We start from the raw sequence: 19,433 nt of genomic DNA on the forward strand, positions 1-19,433 counted from the left end.
CAGATCCAGTGGTAGTTCTGTGAGCTAGTTTTTGCTTAGGCTGATGTGAACATAACAATCTACTTTGTAATTAATACCATATTATAAGGTGGGGGAGGGGGAAGGAATGTATCAATCTTTCTGTCTTTAAAAGGAAAGAAAAACTATTTCTGGGTTCTCCTTCATACATAAGGAAGATGTCCCTCTTTCCCCTGTACTACTAGTTATCTATAATAGTCTATAGTAATCTATAATATTTATAGTAGTCCTGGGAAGTTTTTTCCTCTTATTGAAATCAATGTTCACAGTTGCATTGATAGTTGTGAGTAAGTAGTTTGTGGGATTTTAAAACTTTCTCCCTTTATTATTAGATCTTAGTTTATTATAACTTTCTGAATAAGTAGCTTTTTTTTTTTAACTACATTTTGAATTTAGCTAAATCTCAGGTTTTTAGAGTTGTAGATGTTCTAAGGATTAATGGGACAAAACATTTGTTTATGTAGTTTATTTAAAACAATTCATGAACTCTAGTGGATTGTTGAGGATATTGAATGTCAATTGAGAATTTGTTACTGTAAGTTTGTAATACTGAAATATATAAATATTTCTGCCTTTAATGCTTTAAAAAACTTTTGATAGAAGAAGAAAAATGGTTCAGTTCAAATATTTATGAAATACCTCTGATGCATAAAACTGTGGGAATACAAAAACAAAAAAGGAAGCAATTCTTGACTTTAAGAATTTTATTATTTCTAAAGTGAAATAGTTCAAAATGCCACCCTGACCAAATAATGGTCCCATGATATAACATATTTAATAAATAAAATTTAATATGTTTGGTTGTATTTTTAGCATTAAATTTAAATATTAAATAAATTGTACCTCTCGTGTTAGTTGTTTAAAAAAATAAGGATAACCAAACACAATAAGTAGAATCAGTTTAAGTAGTAAACCTTTAAATTGTGGTCAAACACTATAATGGCATCTGAAGTTCTCATCCCCCAAATTTTCCTCTAAATACTTACTGACTATAAACTTACAAACTTTAGAATTAGGAAATTGTTTTATTGGGAAATTATAATTACAATTTAGGAGTACCTTGAACAATTCATGGTAAAAAATGAAAAGTGTTTTGTTTTTTAAAGGCATATTTTTGATGCTCTCATCATTTGTTATTAAATAAAAAGTTCTTTACCTTGAAGAAATGGGTGCTTTTTCCCAGTAAGACGAGGGGTGAAACAAGGTTACCTACTATTACCATTACTACCCAGTATTGTATTAGAAGTGTTAATTGTAATAATAAGAGAAGAAAAAGAAATTGAAGGAATTAGGGTGCTTTAATACTCAATTACAGATGAGAAGTTTGGGAATAACTTGATGAAAGAAAGGATATATATATATATTGTTTAAAAATTTGACCCTGTTTAGAAAAATCAAAAGAAGAGGTTTTTTAGGATATTAAAGTAACCTAATCTTCTTAGGAAAAGTGTACTCAGTGTGATTTTAAATTGTATTATTTCCATGACCTGTATTTTTTCTTATGCTTCTTACAAATGGAAAGACTCTTTAAAAGAAAGAAAAAGATGAGTTCATGTAATGAAATATGTTGAACATTTTAAAAAATTTGTTTTGTTTATTTTATGGAAATTAGAATGTCTTAACATTCTCTCATTTTTATTTTCCAATAGATACGTATGAGCCAGATGGCTATAACCCCGAAGCTCCTAGTATTACTAGTACTGGTAGATCTCAATATCGACAATTCTTTTCAAGAACACAAACACAGCGCCCCAATCTGATTGGCCTAACATCTGGTGATATGGATGCAAATCCAAGAGGTCAGAAAATTTTGCAAGAATGCTTTAAAGTTATTTTTGAGACCATTCATACTGAAACATTGAATATATTAGTATGTCCATTTTTGTATCAAATTTAGAAAGCTAAGTTCTGAGTGATTGTTTAAAATTTAAATTTTAAATTCTGATGATCTTTTTAAAGGTTCTTTGTAACTACATGGTATAAATGATTTTGAATAATTACCCTCATTTCAGACATGAATTTTGTTAAAAGTTGAATATTTAAACAGGCAAAGCAGCATAGTTGATAGAACTGACATTGAAGCCAGGAGGCCATTCAGATGATAAGCTGTGTGATGCTAGGCAAAGAACTTAACTTTTCAGTTCTCTAGGTTGTTTTCTAAGAAGAAGAGAAGTCAACTTGCATTGGTAAATGGAGTTTCCTCATTTAGGATTCCCTACAACAGTGAAATCACAGATATAATCCCTATATTATATCCTTATTGTTGATTAAATTGATTTAATCAATTATGTTATTTTTATCAAAGGAAAACTTAAGAGTAGAAGTTGACCAACTACAATCTTTAGGTCAGATCTGTCCGTTTTTGTAATGGACTTTGGCTTTTATATTTTTAAGCAAAAGTATATTCTTTACTTCCCTGGAATCAGATTTGATCCTAGGGCTACATAATTGCTGACCTCTGATTTAGGTGTTTTCATTTTACAACTAAATTTTAATCCACAAATTAAAATTTAATTCACAACCATTTAGATAGTACTTGCTTCTTAACTTTATATTCAAGTTATCTTTGTTACTCTCTAATCAAATAAAGAATTGAGAACTTATGCTGAGGGGAAAAAAAGGCTCAAATCTGATCATTATGTTTATATTTTATGTGTTTAAATTGGCTTTCTGTGTTGGATAATTATGATAGATTTGTATGTATTGGGTGCAAAATTTATAGTGCTCCTTAAACTTACCTTATTTTCAATGTAATATAGTAGAGTGGTGCTTATGTTTAAGGTCACAAGCCACTATTGGAAGAAAATCAATTAATACAATTTACTAAGGGCCTCATGGTGGGGACCTTTTGCCATTGGAGTACACCTCTTATTTTCAGTTGTACTACTTTTTGTGTTTTTGACCTCCCATTTTTCCTTTCTTTATGTTGCCCACAAACCTAGGTACCCACTACTTTTGGAAGTATAAGTAGAGGATGAATACAAATGATTTTTTTGTTTTTTTTATTTTGTCTCTACATAACTTCTTATAAAATTAGCTTCCCTCAGTAGTATAATCTAACTATAATATAAAACTTCAGCCATGTTGGGGAAGTGTTTCTTTTCTATATAATAATAGATAGATAACTGTATATATATAGTGTTCCTTTTATCATAGAAAAAAAAGTATTTCTTGTATGCTCTTTATACTTTATAATTTTGACTCTGAACATTTTGATACCTATATATTATTTGATATATATCATATGTATCATATAATGACAATAATATTGTGAATTTTTTTCCTATAGCTGCTAATATTGTCATCCAAACAGAACCACCAGTTCCTGTGTCAATTAATAGCAACATAACCAGAGTAGTGCTTGAACCGGATAGCAGAAAAAGAGCTATGAGTGGTTTGGAAGGACCGCTCACAAAGAAGCCTTGGATGGGAAAGTAAGACAATCATTTATTAATCAATAAATTCTAATAGATGTTTTCCAATGTCTGGTATCCTCTGCATTGAAAGGAATAATCATGCCTTAAAGCAGTATTTTTCACATTATTGCACAATATTTTGCTGGCTTAGAAGCCATCTCTTGGGGTTCCATAAGACAGAATGGTAATGAAAGTTGTATAATTTGCTTGTATTTTTTTCATATTCCAAGTCCTAGAGATTATTAGAACATGAACAGAAGTAGAGAAAGGTGCCACAATCTTACAAAATTTTAATACCACTATTATAAAATACCTGTGTGCTTAAATATTAAAAGAGCAGAAATGCTGAATTGTTGCTTATCCATAGTTCTTTTTAATATCTAGATTCTAGTGTCAGTTCAGCTTTTATTTTTCAAATAGTCCTTATACTTCATAATTTACTTTTTCATTTTCCCAGCTACAAAATGCCCTATCCTTATTGATAGAAGTTATTTTGGGAATTTGGACTGAAGGAAAATTTCATACATTATCTACTTTAGGGCTTTTTAAAATTTTTCCACTTGCAACCTCTTTTTGCCCAAGAAATTTTTATGTGATCCCATCTCAAATCTGAGCCATGGTGTTTCTGGCAGTGTTTATCCATAGTAGTACAGAGTGGATATGTTGTGTGTTTAGAACTAAAGCTGCAGTGAAGTTATGCAACGCAACATTGGCAAATACTTACTAGAAATACCTTGAATTCATTATGTTTTTGATTTTGAATTATTTTTTTGTTAATTGTGCTTAGAAACCTTTTACTGCCACCAAATTTTTTGCTACTCCCACTTAACACCATATGGGATCACAGCACAGTGTAAGAAACTTTAATCTACATTGTACAATGCAACAGCAAAATTATATGATGATCAATTCTGATGAATGTGGCTATTCTCAACAATGAGATGATTCAGGCCAGTTCTAATGATTTTATTTTGATAAGAGCCATCTACACCCAGAGAGAAGACTGGGAACTGAGTATGGATCACAACATAGCATTTTCACTTCTTTTGTTGTTGTTTACTTGCATTTTATTTTCTTTCTCATTTTTTTTCTTTTTAGATCAGGTTTTTCTTGTGCAGCAAGATAATTGTATAAATATATATATATATATATATATATATATATTTGATTTACATATATTTTTACCATATTTAACATATATTGGATTACTTAGCATCTAGGGAAGGGGGTGGGAGGAGGAGAAAAATAGGAACACAAGGTTTTGCAAGGGTCATTGTTGAAAAATTATACTTGTATATGTTTTGAAAATAAAAGGCTTCAATAAAAAGAAAAAAGAAACTTTGATCTAGTCCAAACCCTTCATCATGCAGATGAGAAAACAGTCACAAAGAGATTTTTCTTGACAAAGGTCACACGCAGTAAGCAGCAAAACCTAGATTTGAACTTCAATCTTCTACTTTTAAATCTTAGATTCTTTCACTATGCCATGCTGCTATTGGTAGATTGTTTAGTTTCTTTAAAAAAAAAAAAAAAAAAGTGTATATTACAATTGGTATTATATACCAAATGATATTCTTAGCTTATTTGCATTAGATACTTATGCAGGTTGTCTGTTAACTGGTTATAATGTTACTATTTAAGAGAACAACTTGATAGTTAATATTCATTAAGTTTTCTTCTTTTCAGGCAAGGGAATAACAATCAGAGTAAACAAGGATTCCTAAGAAAGAATCAATATACAAACACCAAATTAGAAGTCAGGAAAATTCCCCAGGAACTCAATAATATTACAAAGCTGAATGAGCATTTCAGCAAATTTGGAACCATTGTCAATATTCAGGTAAAACCAAAATCTGAAGGGCAGAGGGGTGTGGGAGATGGGGGTCATGTGGAATGTGCTTATTTATCATATTGGTGTGATATCTTTACAGCAAAGGTAAGAGTATAATTTTTGTCCTTCCATTTTGGCAAAGTGGTATGTTTTTTGCCTGAGTTTTGCTATCTCTCAAGGTCATGGGGGATTCTTAGCTACGTGTTTGCAAAGTACATGGTTAACACTGATAATAGAAGTCTGCATAGACCTGACAATAATGATAGGTTCACAGTTTTATTTGGTGCTAGAGATTTTCCCCCACAATCCCCCCTTTCCAGCTTTTTTCAGTCAGATATACAATTAATGATGATATCTTTGAGTCAATTATCCAAAATTATTATGTTCTCTGGGCAAGTGACTTTTTGCCAAGCTGCTTTAGCTTTTCATTCTAGCTTTCAATCTCAATTGTAGAGAATTTAAGCATTTTTTAAATATCTCATCCTTTTCTGCTGACCAGGATATACAGATATACTGAGTAGTAGTTAGGTCAAGATCCACTATCTTTGGCTTTGCCTTTTGGTAACTAATTCTTTTCATCAAATAGAATACAGTATTTGAATATAGTCTTGGTATTAGCCAAAGTCATATTTAGATTAAATATTTTCTTAGTTGCTTACTCTTTTGAGTTTGAGTTTTTGATTGAGTGTCATGCTAAATTTGAAGGTGACATAAAGGTCAGAAAGACTTAGGCTTTTTAAAGTATTGGTAATGTGATACAGATATAATTTTCTTCTCCAGGAAAACTATTAAGAGAATTGGTATGCTCAATATTTGGGGATTTTGTATTTTTAAAAAATAATTTAAAAAAAAATTTTTTTTGGAATCAGTAATACTTATGTTGGCATCAGTAATTATTTAAACAACATGTCATTGACAAATAAGAAAAGCCTTTTGAATGTGTGTTTGTGCTTTCTAAAATAAAACTGAATATCCTATTTTATTTTTTAAAGATAGTGGGTCTATTAAAAAGGATAGTAGATGCTTGTTACCACATACTCACTTTTCATAAAACTACTTAAATGCTATGTGGATTTGTTTCTCCCAATAAGTCTTTTAATTTTTGCCCCTTGTAGGTTGCTTTTAAGGGTGATCCTGAGGCAGCTCTCATTCAATATCTCACTAATGATGAGGCCAGAAAAGCCATTTCCAGCACAGAAGCTGTTCTAAATAATCGATTTATAAGAGTTCTGTGGCACCGGGAAAATAATGAGCAATCACCATTACCACCACCAACACAGCAGCTGCTCCTCCAGCAGCAGCAGCAGCAGACAACTCTCTCTCATCTGTCCCAACAACATCATCATCTCCAACAACATCTCCATCAACAGCAAGCACTTGTAGCTCAGTCTCCACCCTCCACAATGCATGGGAGTATTCAGAAGGTAGGAGTGTGCATTATTACATGTGATAATGAAAATGCAAGAAATGTTGTTTTCATAGAAATTAACATATTTATGTGTATTTTAAAATATGTTTTATGTATGTTTACAGATGATGAACAAACCACAGTCACCAGGTGTATATGTTCTCAATAAAGTTCCTGTTAAACATCGCCTTGGGCAAGCAAGTGGAAACCAGAGTGATACAGTACACTTATTGAATCAGTCTGGTGGTACCACAGGAGATGATTGTCAGGTGTGTTTTCCCTGAATCCCTATCTTATTCATAGTAATACATAATTCAGCAAACACTCAGTAAGTATCTACTATGCAAGACACTATTTTTAGGTGTTAGGGTTATAAAGATAAAGGTAAAAGACTTCCTGCCTTCTAGAAATTAGTGTTCACTTTGTAGAATAATAATAAATGAGATTATGAATCAATCAAATACATGGTTTTTGTTGCTTCATGCCTAAAATGCCAAAAAGCTTTTTAAAAAAAAAATTAATAGGTATTCATTTTCTCTAACCTCCCTTCCCCCCCCACAAAAAACAGTTCTGTAAAAATATGCATAGGCAAGCAAAATAAATCTCCATTTTGGCATATGTCTCATTCTTTATCTCAAGTCCATTATCTCAGGAGGTGGGTAGCATACATTTATTTTATCAGTTCTCTGTAATCATGTTTAATCATTAAGTTGATCATAATTCTTTTATAAAAAAGAATTTTTAGGTCCACGTTCTCTTCCTCCCATATTACTCTTTCTCCTGGCCTTTCTCCTGTAGTTCCCCTTACATTGAGAAAACTAAGAAAAACCAAGCTGATTACACACATATATATATATATATATATATATATATATATATATATATATATATTCAAGCAAAATAAATTCATGCATTAACCATATCCACAAAAAAGGCTTCCTCCATCCCCCACAAAAGCCTCTATCTGTACTCTGGTCCTTGACCTTTTTATTTGGATAGAAGTAGCATGTTTCATTTTGAGGATTTTGAAGTTATAATTGGCCATTGTGTTGATCAGAGTTTCTAATCCTTTCAGTTGTTTGTCTTTACAAAATTGTCGTATAAATTGATCTACTGGTTCTGCTCACTTTATTTTGTATTATTTCAACAAATCTTCCCAGGTTTCCTAGAAACCATACCCTTCATCATTTCTTATAGCACAATAATAGTCCATCACATTTATAAAATGTAACTTGTTCCATCAATCCCCAATTGACGGGACAGCTCAAATTCTTGGCCACCACAAAAAGAACTGCTATAAATATGTTTGTTCATATGAGTACTTTCTTCTATTCTTTGATCTCTATGGAGTATAGATCTAATATTTGGTATCAAGTCAGAGAGAATGCAGTTTAATAACTTTTGGGACACAGTTTCAATTTGCTTTCCAAAATGAGAAGACTAATTCACGCTTTCACCAACAATGCATTAATATACTTTTTTCCCCTTAGCTCCTCCTACATTTATGATTTCTTTGTCAACTTTGCCAGTCTCCATATAACTTAGAATATCAGAATTGATTTTCTCTAATTATTATTGATAATAGAGCATTTTTGTACATTTAGGTCCTTTTCCTTTTTATTTTTTGTCTCTTTTGGGATACAGACCTAATTGTGGTATTGTCAGATCAAAAGGTGTGCATGATTTTGTAGGCCTGTGGGCATAGTTACCAGTTATTTTACATAATGGTTCAATCACTTCACAACTTCACCAACAGTACATTAGTGTCTCTTTTTTTTCACATCCCCTCCAACTTTTGTCACTTTTCTTTTCTGTCCTGTTAGCCAGTCTGATGAGTATTAGGTAGTACCTCAGATTGTTTTAGCTTATGTTAATCAGTAGTGATTTAGAACATTTTCTCATAAAGATTAGACAGCTTTAATGATTTCATTTGAAAACTGACTTGATCATTCATAAATTGGTAGAAGACTTTTATTCCCATAAATTTGACTTATTTTTCTATATGTTTGAGAGATGAGGTTTTTATTAAAGAAATTTGCTTCATAATTTTTTTTCACAGCTCTGATAGCCGTTTCCCTCTATCCTGTTTCACCCCTATTCTTTCTCTTTTCACCTTAATCCTCCTCAAAAGTATTTTGCTTCTGACCATTTCCTCCCTCAATCTGCCCTTCCTCCTATGAGCAACCTCACTCCATGTTCTTTTATCTTCTTTCCCTTTCTTTTCCTGTATGATAAGATAGATTTCTATGCCCACTTGAAAGTGTATTATTCCCTTTTTGAACCACTTCTGATTCAAGCATTTTCTGCCATCTTCTCTCTACTGTACAACCTCTTTTGTGTTTCTTTTATTTTAAGATAGTAATTCCATCATAGTCAACTCATACTTCTGTCTTTTGCCTATACATACTCTCCTAACTGCCCTAATAATAAGAAAGTTCTTATGCATTACAAGTATCTTCCCTTGTAGTTATGTAAATAGTTTAAACTTATTAAGTTTTTTAAGTTCCTTTTCTATTTACCTTTTTGTGCTTCTCTTTAGTCTTATATTTGATAGTCAAATTTTCTATTCAACTCTGATCTTTTAATCAGGAATGCTTGAAAGTTCTCAATTTCATTGAGTGTTCATTTTTCCTCCTGACAGTAGTGGGTATGTGATTCTTGGTTGCAATTCTAGTTTCTTTGCTTTCTGGATTATCGTATTCCAGTCTTTTAAGGTAGATGCAGCTAAATCTTGGGTTATCCTGCACAATACTTGAATTATTTCTTTCTGGCTATCTGCAGTATTTTTCCTTATTTGGCTGTAATATTCCTGGGAGTTTTCATTTTAAAATCTCATTCAGGAGGTGATTGGTCAATAGATTCCTTCAGTTTCTATTTTATCCTCTGTAGAATATCAAGGCAACTTTCCTTGATAATTTCTTGAAATATGATATTTAGACTTTTTTTTTTTATCATGCATTCAAGAAAGTCCAATAATTTTTAAATTACCTCTCCTGGTTCTATTTTTTTTTTTTTCCAGTGAGATTTTTCACATTGTCTTAATTATTTGTAGGATGTTTCATAGAGACATTTTTTTATGTCCCAAATACATAAAAAAGAAAGGGCAAAAGAACCTATTTGTATAAAAATATTTATATATCTATAGTGGCTAAAACTAGGAAATTGAAGGAATGTTCATCAGTTGGGGAATGGCTAAACAAGCTGTGGCATATGATTGTAATGGAATATTATTGTTATATGAGAAATTATAAGCAGGGTGATTGTAGAAAAACCTGGAAAAATTTACATAAACTGATGCTTAGTGAAGTGAACAGAAACAGGGCATTGTACACAATAACAACAATATTATTGTTCCATGAAGAATTGTAAATGACTAAGCCATTCTTAGCAATATGGTGATCTAAAGATAATCTCAAAGGACTAATGATGAAGTATGTTATCTGACTCCAGAGAAAGAACTGATTTTATTTGAATACAGATTAAAGCTTGTTGTATTTCACTTTTTTCCTTTTATTTGAGTCTTGTACGAAGTGACTAATGTGGAAATGTTTTACATAATTGCACGTGTATAATCTATATTTGATTGTGCACTATCTTTGGGAGAAAAGGGAGAGAAAGGGAAGAATAGAATTTGAAATCCAGATTTTTAAATATAAAATTTTTTATAATTTTAAAGAAAAGAGAAATAAAAAATTTTAATGTTAATTACAAAGATTTTACTGCATTTTTGCTTTCATGTCACTTTATGAATTTTTACAAACTTGGTTTAAATAACTTTTAGCTAGACTAGAAAAGCAGTGTTCAGTGAAAGGTTGAAGTGGGGAGAGAATGTGTTTTGAGATTGTTTAGATTTTAAATTGATTGAGATTGTTAAATTTTAAAGTGTTAATGATTTTTTATGAAAATAGTTGCACGATTTCATGCAACTCTGTTCTTATATTTTAGACATTTTCACCATCAGGCCATGCAAAAATGGTGTACAGCTCCACAAACTTAAAGACAACTCCAAAACTTGGTTCAATATCTAAATCCCATGATGTCCAAGAAGTTCTTAAAAAGAAACAGGTGACAGTTTTAATTGACATTTTGGAAATTTTTTAAAAGAATCATCTTTGTATGGGGGGGGAGGGGCGGAATTTCCTTTGATGTTTCAGTGTCACTATTAAATTTGATTATTTTTTTGAATATTAAAATTAGCAAATCCTGTTCTCAGGATTCAAGAAATAGTCAATTTTTTATTCTTAGTAATTAAAGGAGAAAATTTTTTTCACTCCTCTTTTATATATTAAATAATATGCCTTTGGAAAAAGAAAAAATTAAAAAGATGTAAAACAGAATCCTTATTTCTTCATTCAAGCAGCTTTATAGGGTTTTTTTTTTTTTTTTTTCCAGTTTTGTGGGGGTTTTTTAGTTTTGTTTTGTTTTTTACATTGCAAGTTATTTCCCAGTCTGGCCTATTCGCACCTTGAATCCTCCATATAACAAAGGAAAACAGTTAAGTAAATCTTCCTGACATAGTAGTGGATCTGGAGTATTCTGTACCCAAAGTCCCCAGCACAGCTCCTTACCTGGAGCAGGAAAACTTTCAGTCATTACCATTTATTGTTCTCTGACCAAGATAGGTCATTATATTTAATCTGAGTTCATTTGCCTCTTAGTGTTGTTTTCATTTACATTTATATGCACATTATCCTATACATTGGTGTACTGTTGGAAGATTCTTCTTATATTAACAATGGATAGCACATTTGTCAAAGTTATTTATCTTCCAATCTAAGATCTGTAATGCTGAGTCTTAATGAATAGGAGAGAGAGAGAGAGAATTAAGTTTGGATTCCACTTAACACTATTTTTTCCTTGTCTAGTTTAATAAGGTTAGAGAAAGAAAACAGGGCAGTAGTGTTTTATGTGAATTGAGATTGGTATAACAGTTTTTACTGTTTCAGTCAAGGTTTTTTCCCCACTCACAGCCCTTTTTTGCCTAAGACATTTTTGTGTGACCCCAGGAATATAGATATATAAAATAGTTATGCAAATTTACTGATAATAAATCATAAATTTATTTTTAAATAATTCTTTGGTATACATATAATTTTGCTATTATTAAAGATAAAAGCAGATTTGCATACTAATGAAAAGAATGTGCTTGTTTATTTTTACATAAAGAATTAGATCTTGTTGGAATATTTGATACTGCAGGAAGCAGAACATTCAGACACTTTAGTGTTGTCAAATTTTTCATAAAACCCACAGTTTAAGAAGCTTTATTTCACAGTTTTGTTTGTTTTTATTTTACACACAGTATCTTTCTGATTTAAATAAACCTCTTTTTTTGACCAAAGGTAATATTTAAGTGCATTAGGATTAAATGAAGGCAAATCACTACACATTTTGGCAAGCATATATGGCATATGTCTTGAGAGCCTCTTGTCACTGATATTTCTAAATTATAGGAACATCATACATTTTGGAAAAATTTCGTATCAAAAATGATCACTTGGCTTATTCATCAATAGATGTGATCCTGATATATCTATAACAAAGTCAAATTATTAGAAGTGAATAAATTACATTCACATAAGACAATTAAATATTGCTAGTCACTTTCATAAAATAAATGTATTTTTATTTAGTAACTACATTGAGTAGATTTGGTTTTAGAATTATTTTTAAATAATTTGAAAACTTTACAATAGAAATTTTTTTGGAAAAACTTTTCCCAGGTAACAATTCTTTAGAAAAATGGTTCCATTACATTTCAGTAGCAAATGCTGTCATTAAATTTAGCTTCCCTTTATTTATGTAGGAGGCAATGAAGCTACAGCAAGATATGAGGAAAAAGAGACAAGAAGTACTAGAGAAGCAAATAGAATGTCAAAAGGTAAGAAATTCATGTTGTGCATCTATTATATTATTATACATGAAGACATGTAGGTTTTCAAAAAAAAAAAAATGCTGTTGTATTTTGTTTTTGTTTCACCTTTATTTCCAAATGTGTCTCTTCCCTATTCTACCCTGATGAGCCAGAATAAAAAAGAAGGGGAGAAAAAAGGTAGTTCAGCAAAGCTAACCAACGCACCTATCAGAGAATGGTAGTGTAGGTAGTGTTCTACATCCAAAACTCCTCACCTTTGTAAGGAAGAGAAGGAGGAGGGTGTGTATTGTGTTATTTATATGTGCCCATTCTAGAAAACCTGTTTAATTTTTCAGCACTTAGCTTATATTGGTTTTGTTAAGCTACAAATTTTGAACGTGTATTATGCTAATATAATTTGAACATGTATTATGTAGATGCTAATATCAAAGTTGGAGAAAAATAAGAACATGAAACCAGAAGAAAGAGCAAACATAATGAAGACCTTGAAAGAGCTAGGAGAAAAAATCTCACAATTGAAAGATGAATTAAAAACATCGTCTACAGCTTCTACACAGTCCAAACTGAAGTCAAAGACAGAGGTATCTGCATTTGAATTTATGGATGTTGATTTTGTCTTTATATCCTGCTTTTATGAATGATTCCCAGTTGCCCACATTTACAGTGTCTTGTGTGAGGAATAGCAAAGGAGGCTAGTGTCACTGGATTGCAGAGTACTTGAAGGGGAATAAAAAAGACTGGAAAGGCAGGACAGGGCCAGGTTATGAAGGACTTTAAAAACTAAACAGAGGATTTCATACTTGATCCTGAAGGTAATAGGAAGCTCTTGGAATTTATTGAATGGGAATGGAGAAGGAGAAGAGACAGGGACAGGATGACAAGGGATGGATAATAGAAGGCATAGAGACTTGAACAGGGAGATTAACCAGACAGGTATTATTGCAATTGTTCAGGCATGAAGTAATGAAGGCCAACACTAGTCTGGTAATAGTGTCAGAGGAGAGAAAGGACCATGTGAGAGATGTTAAAATTGACAGATCTTGGCAACTGTGATGACAATTAGGTAGGAGCCTTGAGTGACTGAAAATGATGGTACTCCCAAAAGTAATAGGGAGAAGGTTAGTGTTTGAGGAAAAGATAATGAAACCTAAAGTTTGAAATAGACAGTAGGTAGTGGGAAATGTGAGGCAAGAGATTGGGACTATATAATCTGAAAGTCATCTACTTAAAGAAATGATCATTGGGAGTTGATGAGATTGCCAAGTGAAATAGAAAAGGAGGAAAAGAAAATAGTCCCTGGATAGAGCCCTGTGGGGCATCCATAGTTAGTGGGCATGACTTGGATAAAGATTCTTCAAAGAAGACTGAGAAGTAGTCAAATAGGTAGGTGGAGAACCAAGAGAAAGCAGTGTCACAAAAATCTAAAAAGACGTAAGTGTCAAGGGGAAGAAGATAATTAACAATGTTAAAGACTACAAAGAAGTCAAAGAATCAGAACATTAAAAAAGATCATTAGATTTAGCAATTAATAAATAACTGATAACTTTGAAGAGGGCAATTTAAGTTTAATGATGAGGTCAGAAATTAGTCCTTTATCTTGTTGATGATATGTCCCTGACCTCCCATTTAATTTTCAAAAGATAATACTAGATTTAATATGATATAATATTTAAAGGATAATCAGGATTTATGGACCTGCTCATTCTGGACTTGGAGAGATTTTGTCATTTATATCTATTTTCCTTATTTTAAAATATTAAATAATATATCACAATTGGGTAGATGCATTGGAAGATATGATTCCAATAAGGTGTAAGGTGTCAAGCATGAAAATTTAGAATTTCGTGTGTGTGTGTGTACACACATTGATATAAAATTTATTATGTTCATGATTATGCATCTAAAAGGCAAATAAAATATTAATTTTATTGGAATTTCATTTTAAAGAGTAAAAACAATAACAGAATTAACAGCTATAAGGGAAGTCTAGAAGATAGGATGTAAATTTACCCTTAATAAGCCCTATGTTGGGAATTGTGTAAGGTTCAGGATATCATATTTTAAGAAAGCTATAGGTAAGCTGGACCATGCTCAGAAAAAGTTATGGTGAAGGAATGGAAAATAATTCCATCAAATCCTTAAGGAAAGGAACTTGGAATAGTTAGCCACATAAAGAGAATATTTAGAAAGAGATGTGAAAGCTATGTCAACTATTTGATAGGTTGTCATGTAACCAAGATTAGACTTGTTTGAGTTTGCTCTAGAGAACTTCATAGAGCCAAGATTGATGGGTAGGACTAGTAAAGAGACAAATTTAGGTTTACTATTAGGGAAGAATCCCACTTTCTTTCAATAATGTCTATCCAACTTTGAACCAAATATCTGAGATCCTGTCCATTTTTGAAGCATTCTGTAATTGTTTTCTAACTTAAATTATTTCTTCACTCCAGAGCTTTTGACTATTATCTAATTGGTATTACTGGTTGGTTTATTAATATATGCATATTATGTATGTGTTATATACACAGTATTTACAACTTATATCACAACAATTTTATATATGGTATTTATGAACACCATTGAAGTCAGTGCATTACACCTTTTAAAACTTTACTAGTTTATATAACCTTCATAAAATAGACATATTCATAATTTTTAGGAATAAAATATGAATAAAATTTTTAAAAATTGTGTTTGTTAATTTTTTAAAGGCACAGAAAGAGTTGCTAGATGCAGAACTAGACTTCCACAAGAGACTATCTTCTGGCGAAGACACAACAGAATTACGGAAAAAGCTGAATCAGTTACAGGTTGAGGTGAGATTAAGGAAAAGTTAACTTTTCTACCAAGATAATGTCTCATTGTACTTTTTTTATTATGCCATCTGTCTCTGATAATGGATCCATGTTTAGAGACTGTATTGTAGCTTAATCTCTTTGTTCTTGTTTAGGCTGCTCGTTTGGGTATTTTACCTGTGGGTCGTGGAAAGACCATGTCTTCTCAAAGCAGAGGAAGAGGCCGAGGCCGTGGAGCAAGGGGAAGGGGCTCATTAAATCACATGGTGGTGGATCATCGCCCCCGAGCCATAACAGTTGTGGGCTTTTTTGAGGAGGAGAAAGATGAATTACTTCAGCATTTCTCAGTAAGTTTTTAAAGTATGATCAAAATATGAAGACAATTATAAAAGGTTGGAAACAAATTCTTCTTTCAGTGCTGCTTCATTGCATTTTGTATATACATGTTAGGGCTTTACGTTTGGAAAAGTAGTTGTAAAATCATCAATATGATCATATCCCATCAATTTGTGTTAAAGATCATAAAAGAATATTTGTTCTTTTATAATTCCATAATGTTAACACATAAATGTATTTGTTGTGGCTTTTTTTTTTCCAGACTATATTATATTTATTACATGGGCTGTCAGTTAATTAATTTTAAAAAGGGAAATAATCTCCAAGAAAAGCCAAAATTATAGAATAATTTGATTAAGGTAGTAGAATTTAGGCTCCAGGTTCTGTTATGGTATATATACTCCAGTATTTGCTTTTCAACTGTTGTACAAGTATTAATGGACAATGCTACTAATACAGATATTTATTATTTATGAGGAAACAGTTTGCATAGCTATAGCTTCCTATTTTATACCAGATGCTTTTTTCATTCTTCAAACTTTTTTTTTTTTTGGCTGAGGCAATTGGGGTTAAGTGACTTGCCCAGGATCATATAGCTGGGAAGTGTTAAGTGTCTCAGGACAGATTTGAACTCAGGTCCTCCTGACTTCAGGGCTCTATTCACTGTGCCAACTAGCTGCCCTTTGTTCAAACTTTTTTAAAGGAAATATCTCCATCATTTTTCCAAATGTTGTGATTTAATAGAGGAATTATGAATTTAAGGTTCTAGCTTTTCCTTACATGAATTCTTGTCTGTTCTTTTATTTATGCCTATTATTTCCATTTGTTCCACTTTCACTTCACACATAATGATGTATATGTATGTGATGAGTTTGAAATTAGTGCAATCATTCACTTTCTTGATTTCTAATTACATATCTTATACATTTTTCATTTCATAGAAATTTGGAGATATTGAAGATCTCCAAGAAGAAGAATCACCTTTAAGTGTTGTTTTAACATACAAGTCTAGGTCAGAAGCTGAAAATGTAAGTAAAATGTGGAACATGGTTTATGGGACTATGGCACAGATTAATTATTTTGTAATAGGTTAGCATGACAGAATAGTTGTCTGTATCTAAAACACTGCAATAACTAGTATCAATCTAACCTGGTTTTTCTTCTGACAGTGCTGGGAATGTGATGATCTCTTAAAAAGCTAACATGTACTAGATCACTTTCTACCTTTTATTTTTGAAAATTTGCTCAAAATGGAATAATTATTGTACTTGTTGCCCCTGTTGTGATGTTTTAGTTCCAAAAATAACCAAGTTTTGAAGTCAGAAGAAAGGAAATCTTACATTTCTAAAAGGGGGCAAAAAAAGTCCTTGTATGTGTTACATTATCATCCTATTAAATATCTCTAATTCCTCCTCATCCCCCATTTTGGATTTTGTAAGGCTTCATACAAAGCAACTGAATACTGCTGCTGTAATTACTGCAGACTTCTCATATAGCTGTTATCCTTTCCATATAGCTTCTCCAAGCAGAGTTTGACCCATTCTTATCTTCCAGTTTACTTTAAAAAAAAAAGTCTTTGAGAGTTTTCTCCACCAAGAAAATGATTCTTCATGGTTTATCCAAAGGGTTACCACAATTTGCCGTTCATAGATTTTTATCTTCCTCATAATCTAATTTAGTTCTTTGTGTGTGTAGTTTAGGCATGTATTATATATTTTTTGAATTTAATGTTCAAGTATGATCCATTCTATGTGAAGACTTTTATTTTAGCAAGGACAGATGTTCTATATTGTGTTCATAAATACTGCCACAGTCAATTAGGAGATTTTATAGCTTATGGATAGCCTATATTAGACAAGGAATTATTGCCCAATTTGTACATTCATATGAAGATCAAGTAGAAAATTTTATTTGTAACTCTTAAAGCTTCATCTAAGTATAAACTATTATTATAAAAACATGGCCATCTGACTCAGATCAAATCACTTCTTTTTTGGAACTGAATATTTTTATTCTGAAAAAAGAGAGAATTGGACTAGATTACTTAATTGCTCTTACATTTAAATGCTAAATCTAACACTCTGTGTAATATATTTAATATTTATATGTAGTATTTTAATGAAATCTGTATACTGTTGATATGTTTATATCTCAATATTTTTCAGTGCTCATTTACCACAATTTTTTTTAATGGATTAAAAAAAAAAAAGCTGAATCATTATCAGGTGTTGTAAGCATTTTTACTTGTCATAAATTGGTGGTAAGAGCATTGTTCAGCCAGAACATTTAAGTGTATGGGTACTCACTGGTGGTCCCTACATTCATTCCTAAATCACAGGAAATGCTGAAGAGATTTCCTGGAACAAGGTAGATATATGAATAGGTTTACTTCATGAACCACTTTGTACTGAAAGAACCTCAACTCAAGGGAGACTGAAGTCTTTTTAGGTTCTGACTTAACCCTATATTGGAAAAAGAACACTTTCCCTATGTTAAGTACTAGGATCCAGATCACAATTCAAAGTGTTGTTCATTCAATTTCTGTAGTTCCAACAGTATATGTATGTATAGTGGTAAATAGCCTCTCATTTGTGGTTGAAAAATGCTGTTATAAGCTAAATATTTCAAATAAGTTTTGAATGAAGCAAAAATCAGAGATAATTCATTGTCTCTCTACAGTTTGAGAAAAAGAATAATGAAATGGGCCTCAAAAGACCTTTGAATTCTCTCTCTGGTTTATTTACTCATTTCTTCTATGACTAAACAAATCTTTAAATTTCTTCATTTTGTTGTCTTCTTTAAAACAGCTGATAATTACTAGAGTATTGTAAAACATAATTGAAAGAAAAACTGTATGTGTAAAATATAAATTCCACCAAACTCACAGTTAAAAGGTCAGTTAGAAGAGAAAGGCAGTATGATTCTGGGGAAAGAATGCTGAATCTCAAATCTGGATACCTGGGTTCAAAACCTGGTTCTGCTATTTACTACTTGGGGATCCTGTAACTTGTCATTTTCTTTTCTTTGGGACTATAAATAAGGAAGCTGGATGAGCTAACATGGTAAAAGTCCCTTCTGTCCCTAAATCTATGGTCTAATTAATGATCAGAAATCTTCACTTAGATAGATGCTGGTTTAGAGATCTGATTTCAACCTAGCAAGCATCTCTTTTTAAAAAGCTAGAAATAGTTTACAGAAATAAAAGGAATTACAAAAGCACAAGACTGTTTTGCTGATAGGGAATAAAATGATAAAATGATACATGGGACTGTAAAACAGGAAAGACATAGGAAGATAAGATATATTCTAAAATTTTATTTTGAATGCAACATTTACAATATTTAAGCTTTTAAAAATTTGCAGATGCCAAATAATTATTCCAAGAGATTAATATTTGAATCTTAAATCTTCACTATAATGCTAATAGTCCAGTTTGTTTTTCTAAACATCATGAAGGATTGGTTATAAAGGGCATTTTTAAATTAAACAGGGTATACAGTGTTGCTTACAGCTTTAGTAGCTTAGGGCAGTTAGGTGGCGCAGTGGATAGACCACCAGCCCTGAAGTCAGGAAGACCTGAGTTTAAATCTGGTCTCAGACACTTAACTGCCTAGCTGTGTGACCCTGGGCAAGTCACTTAACCCCAATTGCCTCAGCAAGCAAATAATAATAATAAATTTTTTTTAAAAAGACAGATAGTTATGATCTCAGATAAAGCAGCAGCAAAAATAGGCCTAACTAAAAGAGAAAAACA

General features: G+C 31.6%; 1 protein-coding gene across 4 annotated transcripts in view; it reads left to right on the forward strand.

Annotated features, from left to right (window-relative positions):
• Positions 1–19,433, forward strand: part of RBM27 (RNA binding motif protein 27) — a 64,970-nt gene that overhangs the window by 35,354 nt on the left and 10,183 nt on the right. For all 4 annotated transcript variants that reach the window (XM_031953479.1, XM_031953482.1, XM_031953478.1 and 1 more), the window contains 11 exons: positions 1,668–1,817; positions 3,308–3,452; positions 5,121–5,274; positions 6,381–6,689; positions 6,799–6,942; positions 10,619–10,738; positions 12,480–12,554; positions 12,965–13,129; positions 15,260–15,364; positions 15,499–15,690; positions 16,621–16,707. In XM_031953479.1, the coding sequence (XP_031809339.1) occupies positions 1,668–1,817; positions 3,308–3,452; positions 5,121–5,274; positions 6,381–6,689; positions 6,799–6,942; positions 10,619–10,738; positions 12,480–12,554; positions 12,965–13,129; positions 15,260–15,364; positions 15,499–15,690; positions 16,621–16,707 (1,646 nt within the window). The remainder of the gene's footprint in view (positions 1–1,667; positions 1,818–3,307; positions 3,453–5,120; positions 5,275–6,380; positions 6,690–6,798; positions 6,943–10,618; positions 10,739–12,479; positions 12,555–12,964; positions 13,130–15,259; positions 15,365–15,498; positions 15,691–16,620; positions 16,708–19,433) is intronic.

Source organism: Sarcophilus harrisii, chromosome 2, assembly GCF_902635505.1.
Source record: "Sarcophilus harrisii chromosome 2, mSarHar1.11, whole genome shotgun sequence".
NCBI classification, from domain to species: Eukaryota; Metazoa; Chordata; class Mammalia; order Dasyuromorphia; family Dasyuridae; genus Sarcophilus; species Sarcophilus harrisii.